Here is an 11,956-nt window from a genome sequence, read left to right as displayed (position 1 = left end):
CTTGATTTAAACTATCTAATAAGCAATGATATACTTTTGTCACACATGCCTAGCTTCCCTCTATTGAAGCTAAGTAATTTAATCGTGGATCTTTATAGTCTTTTATTGCATGTTCCTCATTCAAACTTGTTGGTGTTGTCCCAGGAATGTACTTATAGTACACGGATTCACTCCTACAATCCCATCCTTTGTCAAATTTTGATGATTCAATGCCACATTTCCTATTTCATTTATTCCAGAACCTTTAAACAGACAATCGTCAATTAGTTGTAAAATGGTATTTTTCTTCAATGACTTATTTCTTTAATTCATTGGCATTATTTTTATTTTATTTCCTATGGTCAAAAGTACAAAATATATGATTTTTCTTGTTAAAGTTCTTATAGTTCTTGACTTAAACCGATCTCTTCACTTGCCACATGAGGGCCAAACATGAGAAGTTCAATTGATCGTCCTTAAACTCTCCATCCCTAGCCAACGGTTGAGCATGCCGTCTGTCGAGAAGTCATCGACAAAACGTAAAAATAGAGCTTGAGACCGCCTTACTATCCTGTCACCTTGGTTTTATTCCACTTCAAAGGATAAAAACACTGCAGCAATCGTTCCCGTTCCACCGGTGTTGCCAACTGTAGTATGTGGTGAGTGACAACTGTTTGCTGCCTGCGTCGACCCTTTTCCACTAACGATGCTTCTCATGCAGAACGGAATAGTACCGGGCACAAATTTGATTGCTGCCTTAGCTTGGCATCGGAAAAGAAAAAGAAGAAAATTTCCAACTTTCAAAGTGGCCAAATATCCCTCACAGGTGATCCAAGAAGTGGAGGAACATCACTCATGGATGATGCTACCACAGTGAAGGAAGTGGATCACTTTATCCTATTACACTGAATATCAGCCAACCAAATGATCATGAATGAGACTCCTCTTAGATATGGCAGTGCGCGGAAAATTATTCACGAAGAACTGCACATGTCAAAGGTGTCAGTACGCTGGATTCCACAACTGCTGACAGCTTTTTAGAAGCAAACACGGAGGGGCCTGTCAAGGAAGATGTTCAATCTTTTGGAGCAAGACGAAGAGGAGTTTTTGGTTCACTGGTAACAATGGCAGAATATTGGATCTATGAATATGATTCAGAGATCAAAGATGAGTGGAATCACAGCTACTCACCTCAACCAAAGAAGTTTAAGGTGCAGAAGTCTGCAGGGAAGGTATGCTGTCTGTTTTTTTTTGATACTGTCATGAAGTCAACTTAACAGACTACCTGGAGAAGGATCAAACCGTTACTGATGCATATTACTGCACAAAGCTGAACAATATACGTGATGCTCTGAAAAAGAAACGGAGGGTTATAGTCACATAAGTCATCCGTCTTCTTGCCGACAATGCACCTGCTCATTCATCTCGAAGTGTGGTTAAGGAATCAAAGAGAAGTGGCTTTGAAATTTTGCCACGTCCGCCCTATTCTCCAGATTTCGCCCCAGGCGACTTTTTCTAATTGCCATAACTGAAAAAACCATTGTGGGGTCGGACACTTGACAACATAAATGACGTCATTCAAGAGGTTGAATAATATTTTCAACATAAGCTGCTGAGTTTTACAATGACGGCCTTCAAAAGGGCAAGAAACGCTGGAAGAAATGTATAACCATAAATGGTGACCATGTCTTAAGAATAACCAATAAAAACTAAGTTTCCAACTAAATTATTTTTGGTAGCAAGTAAAAGTTTACGCTACCCCCTAGTAATTGGGATCCTAAAGAATTTAGATTGATTGCCGAATTAGATCGCGTGCAGCTTACAGAGGATGGATTTGTAAAACGTTGTTCTGATAAACTGAGTAGCGCATCAAAATTATTAGAGGATCTTGGTTGGAAATCGCTCGTGGAGCGAAAGTTAAATTACTGATTGGATTTCTCGCATAATTTGGAATGTTAAAAATGTGTTATTAGCCCCATCGTACTTGGTTAACAGAGATTATGCTAATAAAGTTAGAGAGATTAAGCGGAGAACAGTTTCATTTAATATATTTCTCTCACTAAACATAAGGGATCATAATAATAATATCCGATCCCACTATGGGGAAAGTCTTCCGTGTCAAAAGTAGCCTCGTGTTGAATCGGCCCCTCAAACACACCCTAGCGATGGATTGCAGGGTATCGTGTAGAAATAAATATATTCTTCTGCATCCTCGATATCTCGCACCCTTACACAGTTGTCTCCACCTCGCGTCGATCGCTTCCGAAGGAGTCAACGTGTGTACTGCCCACCCCTTATCCCACTCCCTCTTTGTTGGTAGAAGCAAAAAGAACAATGCATGCGCATGGCGGGATTACAGTCGTAAACATCAGGCGATGTTTAATATATTTTTGAGCGACATGGTTAATGTAAAAAGACTTGATAATGATAGTTATTTAATTTTCCAAACAGAAGATTCCGAAATGTTAGCGACATCCAAGCACTAAAGTTGATTTAAAATTCCGCGCATCAAATCGACCCCGTCTATTCTGTAAGATACCCACTGTATTGTCCCATTTTTGCGGCTATAATCAATTGCGAACCTTATGTGTCTCTTTACGTCTCCTTGGCCTGAGTAAATTGTCGTGACCGTCTTTGAAATTGGAAAGAAATGAAAAACATATAAATGCCTAAAAATAAATGGAAATGTATTTTTTACAACATAAATCTGGGTAAAACTGGAGGTTTTAAACTAAAAATTTAAGTTCAAATGCTCATATTTAGTGATTTAAAAAAGTAATCAACAGTCATTCAGTTATCATGCAATTTAATATAATGATTGGCATTTATAGATTTTTGTACAAAGTTTTCCCCCAATTATGATGCCCTCACCGGTGTGCTTTGGTTTGAATGATTTGCAGAGGAGCCAAAATATGGTATTTAATTAAATAATTCTGCTGATATGCAGTCATTAATTACGAAAATCCAATATTAAAATATCACTAATGCACGTTCTTAAGTTTAGAACAAAAATAAGCTGTCAAAAATATGAATTCAAGATCTCTTTGATTGGTGATACAAAAGCTTTTGAAATTTTAACCATTTGAAGTCACATGTCACGATAAACACAATTCTTTTCAAAATTCAAAATCCCGTTGAAGACAAAAAATTTCATGAGCCTGGGTGATTATTAGTCATGATTGCGAATCGATTCAGCGAGCGTGACCGGACATGACGTAATCAGAAGTAAATTACGAAAAGCAACGTTGATGGCGTTACTAGTAGGTTAGTCGGCGAAACGCGGAGTTCCCTGTTATCGGTGGCGGTTCCCCGGGTGTAGAAGTTTTGGAAATAATGGGTATAATACGGCAGTTGGCGAATGCATTTTGGTGTGAGGATGTATGGCTACCTCCGAATACAACATGGGCTGATTTAGAGAAGAATGATATAATTCGGCACACTGATTATCGGGATTTAATTTACCCACTGCCAATGGCACTCGTTTTACTCCTCGTGAGATATGTTTTTGAACGGTAAATACATTTTTATGACTTAGTGTTGAGTGATGTGACAGTTAGTGCTGTAAAACCAGTGGTGGAATTTATTTCGCCCATGTTTTTCATTTAAACGAGAATGGAAAACGAGTGTTGAGTGATGGTGGCCACGCCTTCATTTCGAAATTACTCATTGTCAAAACAATTTGAATTTCAGTTACTGGTTCGCTCCCATTGGATTGTCGTTAGGTATTAAAAATTCTAGGCAAAAGAAAGCCCCTAACAATGCTGTTCTTGAGAAGGCGTATTCCTGTAAGGGGAAAATTAAGCACAAACAGGTAAGGGGTCAATACACTCCCAGACGCGAATTTCAAGTAATCATATTTCTTTTTATGTAGTTGTTTCATTTGAAATGTATGGAAAATTATAATCTTTAATTCTGTCTAGATTAAAGGTTTAGCTAAGCAATTGGATTGGACCGAAAGGCAGGTTGAGAGGTGGTTACGTCTTAGGCATTCTCAAGATAAACCATCAACACTTACCAAATTCTGTGAAAATAGGTAAAATGTGGCATTTTTTTACTGGCACTAATAATTATGAAATCCTTGACTTGGCAGAACAAATCATAAGAGTAGTTTCGTATAGTCTGATATTATCTCTACAATATTTTATTTTACAGTTGGAGATGTTTTTATTATTTTACGGCATTTCACTGTGGTATATTTTGCCTTTGGGATAAGCCGTGGCTATGGGACATTAACCAGTGTTGGTATGAGTATCCTCACCAGGTGAGTTGTATTCAAAGATTTGTTTCTGTTATGTAATAGTTATTTTTGTCATTTATTATGTGCCTTTGTTCCTTTGAAATGTTGATTTGGAATGAAAATAAATTTTAGTTGAGAAATATTTGCTTCATATCATTGTTGTGTAAGCCTTTGAGGAGATCATTTGACACATTCACTGCTGGCAATTCTAGGTGTAAAACATTTTTCCGTGTTATAAGCGATATTAATCATATTTAAATTTCACAGTCCCTTACCGATGATGTGTGGTGGTACTACATGATATCCCTCGCCTTCTACTGGTCACTGACAGTTTCTCAATTCACCGATGTCCGGCGAAAGGATTTTTGGCAAATGTTCGTTCATCACATGGCAGCTATTTCTCTGCTTTCTTTATCATGGATTTGTAATCTAACTCGTATTGGAACCCTTGTCCTTCTTGTACACGACATAGCAGATATTTTATTGGAGGTAAATTGACCTTAAAACAACTTAAGGAAATATTTGACTCATTTTAATTAGTTGCATTGTGTTGTTTTAGTTCATTGACTATTAAAGTGATCCAAATAATTTATAGGCAGCAAAAATGGCCAAGTATTCAGGTTACCAGCGTGTATGCGATACGATCTTCGCTGTATTTACCATTACATGGATAGTGACAAGGCTTGGAATCTACCCGTTTTGGATCATTTACAGGTACATTAATATTATTTCTATGTAGCAATTATTATAAAATTTAGGTTGCACAAGGGAAAGTTTTCAAGTGTGACTAAATTTGGTTTTTTGTAAAAAGTGATGGTTTTCATATTCCATTGTGTTTTGTAACAAACGATGCATTGCATCTTCACTTGTCCAGACAAGAAGATGCATATAAATTTGTGAAATTGACGCGGAAGATGAGCAAAAAAATAGTAGCATCCCACACTATTTTAAATGAATAGCGTGGGATGAAACTAGTTAATAGTCTATTATAAATGAATACATACTGATTGCAATGTTTCATGCCATCAAAATGTGACATATGGAATTAACTGTGGGATATGACGAAGTTAGTTTTCACAGATTCAGCTGCGATGCTTTCTTCGAAATGCGGAAAAAATTAATTTTAACTTCATATTGGTTCATGAATCTAGCCATAAAAAAGCAAATAGAAAGTAATAATGGATGGAAGTGCAAAATGCTTTGGAGAATAAGTATTTCATAAACAATTGCTGTTAGTCTTTAGAATTATTAGAATGTTAATGCAACCTAATGTTTAGCATGTCCAGTGAAGATCATTTTTTGCTCCACGTCATGCATTGAGGCCCTTAAGAGTGGTTCCTTGTAATCATGATGGCCCCCTCACTTCTTTGTTAATATCAGTTACTTCTTCACTTCACCTAATTCCTTCGTCCATTTTTCTTGGCCTTCCTTGCCCACTGGCTACCTCAATTCTTATCCTTAGTAATTCCTCCAATTTTTATATTTGTTTGTTAATAGCTTTCATGTCAGTTCTAATGCTTGTCATATTCATGTCTTGAAAGATTCTTAAATTATTATTATTGCCTTCCACTGGTTAAGGTAGGTTTTTTTATTAATACAGTCTATGTAATGGCACAATGATACATTCCCATACACCTCCAAACAAATCATAACCTGAAATCTTTAACTACTGCAAGTCCTTCATCAATTCTGCATATTTCCTTCCTCCTCACTAAGGGTTCAACATTATTCATTGCCATGCCCTTCTTTGCTTGCATAATGTTCTCCCTTGTATTGAAGTCTTCCATGTCCCATTACCAATCAAAATGCTCAGCCTCATCTTTCTTGCAACAATCCCCTCTCCTGACCTACCATACCTAGTTCCTTGTTACTTATTCTTGCTGATGTGACCATGTTTCCTCGCCGGGCACAACTACGCTTCATATCAAAGTTTTAATGATCTTTTTCATAGCATTCTGATTTGGCATCCCTGTCATTAATTCCCTCCTTGTGCAATCTCTACCTAACACAATTCTTTTTCTTTTGTCCCTACTGATTTGACCATTTGGGCCCAAAACACTTCAATGTGTAAAGTGTTAATTAAAATTATTATATCAAAAAAGTTAATACTCTCATTTGTTATCTGGGTGGATTGGTTAGTTTTCTCAAATGCCAATAGTGTTGTAATTGGTACAATCAGAGTATTTATTGACCTCGAAACAACAGAGCTAAAACCTTCAAATTTGATCTATACACTGAGGTCCTCATGTATGCTCAATCCACTCCTTCTATTACCGTCTCTGATTAATGCTGACGAGATTGTTTTGAGCCTGTGTAATAGTTTAATGTAGTTAAAATGAAATTAATAATTGCTTCAATATTTATAAATTATTGTAAATCTATTTCAGTATTGCAGAGAGATTTTAAAGTGTTATAAATATGATATTTATTTTTTGCCAATGTATTTGATAACCAATTATACTGTTTATATTATCTCATTCATTTCAGCACAACAATTGAGGCTCCTGCCATTGTGGCCATGTTCCCCGCTTACTACATCTTCAACTCTCTTCTCACCTTGCTGCTTCTGCTACATGTCATATGGACATATCTTATTTTGAAAATTGTTTGTAACTCACTTAAAGCTGGACAGGTTTGTATAAATCTATGATTTGTTTATTCCTAGTAATTATATTTATTTTACATTGCATAAACACGAGTGTGGGTGTAATGTTGAAGTTTTATTGGTTAGAAATGGTTTAATGAAATCAACACCACAAATTGCAGCTGCAACAGCATTGCTACTGTTGCATGTGCCATGTCTGTCTTCCTGTAGTCCTTCTTCTACTCTTGTATTTTTCAAACATATTTGTCACCTTCCTGGCCCTCACTTTCAGTATCAGGAGTCAATTTAGTCTAATCCCTCTTCTGTTTCATATAACATAATGTATTTAGTTAATCCAAACTCAGCTGAAATTGTGCCATTCAATTTTTTTTAATCTTAACGGAGTCAGCAGTGGATGAAGTTATAAGTTCTTTTGTAACAACTGTTTTTGCTGTTATTGTTAACTCTTGCTTTGTGTCCTGCATACTACATCCCAGAAACAAATATATTCAAAATCTTTAGAGTGCACTGGATTTTTGGACACATTAAATATTATAACCAACTAATCTGCTGATTAAGTTAGGTTTTGGATGGACACAAGTACCTAATGAATATTTTGTTTCTCCTAGCTAAACACAAACCAACATCATACACTACCACAAGTCCCTTTTCATCTCCGTGTACTTCCTTCTTCCCTTCATCCCATCCAACAGCCCTATCCTATTCCTGCCCTTTCCTCGTTTGCTTAACATACTACCCTCTATTACAGTCCCTGAAACTTCCGAGATACGGAACTGTTCCATCTGCTCTAGTTTCTGCTCTCTTATTTTAATGTTAAGCTTAGCCGTTCTCTTTCTGGAGAATTGCTTAGCATTTATTTTATTAATATTGATTCTCATCCCATATATGTCGCACTGAATTTCCAATTCACTCAGCAATGCTTGCAGCCCCATGGCTGACTGACAAACTAAATCTTGGTCATCAGCGAACCTAACTGATTTTACAAATTCCCTGCTGACTTTCATATCTATCTCCAATTCTCCCCACGCCTCTTTAATTATATCCTCCACGTTTGTGTAGAACAGCACAGCAACCCTGCCTTATGCTTCTTCCTAAAATTGCCCATCCAGACTCTCAATTCCCTGATAACACCTGAGCAGTCTGAGAAATATACAGGTTGCAGATTAGCCTCCTGTCCCTCCAATCTATTCTTATTATCTGCAATAGACTCGTTAGTTTTTCCAATTCACTCTATCAAATGCTTTTTTGAAATTTACGAAGCAGACAAATAAGTCTTGATTGTATTTTACATTCTTCTCCATTAGTGATCTCGTTACTGCAATGGTATCACGCGTGCCTCTCTTTTTCCTTAACCCAAGCTGATTGTCCCCCAAGTAATTATTTGCCCTACTCTCTATTCTTTTGTTGATGATCCTGAGAATAACTTTGGCTGACTTTGGTGGAATCAAACTTATTGTCCTGTAGTCTCTCTTGATGTAGCCATAACCTTTTTCAGAATAGGAAAGGAAAGCTTTAAAAAAACTTAAGATTCTTTTTTTCTTGTTTTATGTCATTGCTTATTAATGATGAAATGAAATATCCTTAGCCCTCTCCAAATTGCACAGATTTCTGACAAGTTTGTCTTTCATGTGTGGATTCATGGTGGCTGCTGAATTGGAAACCCTGGGAAAATCTGGGAATTTATTTTGAACGGGAAAAGTCGGGGGAAGTCTTTGAAATGTTTGGCAAAATTATGCGACGTTCAAGAATTCAAAAGTATTGATGACCGGCAGAGTGTACATGTTAGATTTTGATTAGGGACAAGAGTATTATTCAATATTCAAACAGTATTATATTGAGTAACCATTGATGACTTTCAAGGGACCCAAGTTTTCACATGTTTTTTAAGTGTGTGTTCCAGCTGCAAAACTTCAGCTTTCAAGGGGTAGTTCTTTTTAAAAATAAAGTATGGCTATCCACATGGTTAATATAAGTGTTTTACAGAATGGCTGTTCGATAGTTCAATCAAGGCCCTCCTTTATTGCCTTTTCTAGTTGTGGGTGCTTGTATTGTGCTAGTCTGAAAATACTGTGATATAAATGACATTGAAACATCCAGATCATCTGAAATGGCAATGAGCTTAACACTTTGAAGATCTCCTGCATCCACAGTCAAAATATTATCACCCTGGGCTCATTTCATGTAATGGGTTATTAATTTCTAAAGCAAAATTTCATCCCTAGTCTCAATATTATTTACTTACTATAACCATAATTCCTAACAATACACAAGGTAACTATAATAAAAAAACTTGGTTTACCTTAGAAACAAGTTATATTATGATTAATTTTTATAGAAATAATTTTCATAAGTATCTTCTGGGGAATTTGGTAGTCAAGTGGGTAGAGTATTGGATTACCAACCCATACAGTGCCATTTTTAGGCACCAGAACTTACTGGAATACTAGAGTACTGAGCCTGTGTTGGGCTTAGTACTAGGAGAGCTCTACCCTTGCCTATCAAACCAATATCTGGATTGATAACTGTGGTTGGTTATATGCTATTTTTAAAAGCCTCGATTGCACAAGGAATTCCTTCTGAGGCTAAATTTGAATTTCTATTTGATTCAATGAATAGAGTGCAAGATTTTGAATGTCATTGAACTTTTAACTTTCATAGTTGTGTACATTATTAGCTGTTGGTATGTTGCAAGTCTTCTTTACAAGATCTCTGTAAACAAAAACAGTTTTGTTTTAAAGTTGTAAAAGAAAAAAATCCTTGGAATATTTTTCATTCAACTCAGTGGCCATCCTGTGATAATCAAGGTATCACTGTGCTATGCATGTGTATGCAGAAGAGAAGTGATTGAGACTAATACAGATTCAAACTAGTCCCAGGATTAAAACCATTGATAAAGAAATCTTGGCTTTAGAAAATATAAAATGATGGTTTCATTATTAGTGTATATGTTGTAATGAGCAGTTGTTCATTGATGCATATTTTTCATGTCATTATAGATGGAGGGAGATATTCGTAGTTCCTCATGTGATGATGTTTCTTCAGAAGAAAAAGCTGCTGATGCTGCAAATGGCATACAGCCTAAGGGAAGGTCTGTTTCTCCAAAAATCCCAGTGACTGAATAAAGCGATAATTAGTGTGGCAAAAGTTACTCCTGTCATGTGAGCTGATGAACTGAGATATGCAAATGTTTGTGAGTGTGACTAAGCTAATGAAATGCAGCAGCTCTGAGCGACTGTGTTTCACAACATGTCATTCCTTTGCATTTTAATGGAAGCAAGTGTTGTTTTATTGTAATGCAGCCGTGTTAGAAGGTGTCACCTCTCCAACTTGAGAATCTGAGAATGTGTGATTTTGAGCATCACATTATTTTTCCTCGAAATACGAAGAAGTGTTTCAAAATTGTATGTCTGGTAGCTTTGTGTGTTTGGATACTTACTAATAATTGTCCATGTTGCACCGCTAATGTGTGGTGCCTATTCTAGAAGTAATTATTTAAAGAAATCCAAATATATCTCTAAGGATACTGTTTCTATCCCACCTTTATTTTGTGCGTGCTTAATATTGAGTGAAATGGAATGATGTATGAGGACCGATTAACAAAAAAAGATAAGCACAGGTTTGTTATCAGTGTTTGGCTAATTGTGTGCAGTGGAATTTCAGAAGAGTGTCTTAAGTATATTTTCATACTAAACAAGTGCATTGGTGTGCCAAGCTATTACTTCCACCAAGGAAAGTGGTGCTTTGTGATTGATGTGAGGTAATATTCTTTTATCTAAAAGCAAGAACGTTTGTTATGATTGACCACAAGGAGTTCAATGATATTGTATGAGGGAGTTGCTTTTCATTACAAGTTGAAAATTAAGGTTGGGAGAGAATAGTTTGCTGTGCAAAGTTGCCATTTGGTACACCTGATGGAATCCACATGGATCCACTTAGTCCAAGGATATATCTTTGCAGTACAATTGTGATATTTGGAATTGCATTCAAGAGTTTCACTGATTTTTAAGACTATTGTTGCTAATTCTTTTTATTGTTAATTCTTGTAGTATTGGATTGTTATTGGCAATATTCAGTAGAAATTGCTTTGCTTCCTGTTACTACATTTGCTTTGGCTCCACAATGACTTATTTCTTAAGGGAGTTTTAAGCTATGCAGTCCAAATTTTATAAATCTCTCAAAGTTTAAAATATAAGATGAATGGTTTGTGACAAGTGTGCATGTGAAGTGATCTCTAGCCCCAAGTTTCATAATTAAGCCTGTTATCTTTAAACATACATTGAATCATGGACACGGCACATTTTTGTGAGTAAAATGCTGTGATTCAACCAAAGTTGCTAATTATGTCATTAAATTTTCTTGCAATTTGTCATGTATTATGAAAGTCTAAAGTATTTGATCTGCTTATTTTTTCTAAATATTTGTTTAACCTGTTGTACATTGAGAGAAGCAAATTTAATACATCTTGTCGGAAGTACATGGCCACAAATACATTTATTTCTACCAAACTTTATCATTGTTGTTTTTCCCCTTGCAAATTCAATCTTCCCGCCTGCTTCTGCACTTTCTACCAGGCCCAGAGGCGTTGTTATTCCTCTCATTTCCTTTCCTGGAACATTAAAACATGACTAACATCAGGCTGGGACCACTTGAAACTTCTTTTTTTTATGCCTTCTCATCCTCAGTTCTGTTGACTCTTGCTTTTAAAATTGTAATCAATAAATTCATCAATGATAGAACACAGTATAGCTCATTTTAATTTTCCTTGAAACTCATTTGGCATTTAGGATCTCATTAACACTTATAGTATCAGCATGATAATAAGGTATGTTGTACTAATTGTGTCCAGTCATGTCCGAGAAAAATGGGTAAATGTATTTTTTACTTTGTGGAACTCCCTCATTATGAGTAGTGAAGAAAATACTTGGTTATTATAGACAAATCAGCCAAATCTCAGGGAATTTTACTGGTAAATATCTGCTGCAACCTTGGCTTCAATGAATGAGTATAAAGGAAGGTTGGAATAGCTTGGTCTTTCCGAAGACTTTTTTCAGTATGCTGATGTCTTGGGAGATTTTTTGCACTTTTCCTACCTTTATTTAGGGTAATAATTTATGAAGGGTATATATGGGAAAGGT

At 36.0% G+C, this 11,956-nt stretch overlaps 1 protein-coding gene across 1 annotated transcript; it reads left to right on the top strand.

Annotated features, from left to right (window-relative positions):
- The first annotated feature begins 3,255 nt into the window (after positions 1-3,255).
- Positions 3,256-11,555, top strand: schlank (ceramide synthase schlank). Its single transcript, XM_071583450.1, has 8 exons — positions 3,256-3,491; positions 3,670-3,790; positions 3,900-4,012; positions 4,132-4,240; positions 4,484-4,705; positions 4,812-4,930; positions 6,704-6,848; positions 9,818-11,555. The coding sequence occupies exons 1-8, from the start codon at positions 3,313-3,315 to the stop codon at positions 9,941-9,943; spliced, it is 1,134 nt and encodes a 377-aa protein (XP_071439551.1). The 5' UTR covers positions 3,256-3,312; the 3' UTR covers positions 9,944-11,555.
- Positions 11,556-11,956: the final 401 nt, after the last annotated feature.

The sequence above is a fragment of the Hetaerina americana genome, unplaced genomic scaffold, assembly GCF_022747635.1.
Source record: "Hetaerina americana unplaced genomic scaffold, ioHetAmer1.1.p SCAF_14, whole genome shotgun sequence".
Classification (NCBI taxonomy): Eukaryota; Metazoa; Arthropoda; class Insecta; order Odonata; family Calopterygidae; genus Hetaerina; species Hetaerina americana.
The sequence above is the reverse complement of the archived record's forward strand: the minus strand, read 5'-3'. Positions and strand labels throughout refer to the sequence as shown.

What these genes read in the sequence shown, in the direction of transcription:
- schlank (XM_071583450.1), top strand. Translation starts at nt 3,313, where the DNA reads ATGGGTATAATACGGCAGTTGGCGAATGCATTTTGGTGTGAGGATGTA. An exon ending in ACCAAATTCTGTGAAAATAG is followed by an intron (nt 4,013 to 4,131) that starts GTAAAATGTGGC and finishes TTTATTTTACAG; the next exon opens with TTGGAGATGTTTTTATTATT. An exon ending in GGTATGAGTATCCTCACCAG is followed by an intron (nt 4,241 to 4,483) that starts GTGAGTTGTATT and finishes TAAATTTCACAG; the next exon opens with TCCCTTACCGATGATGTGTG.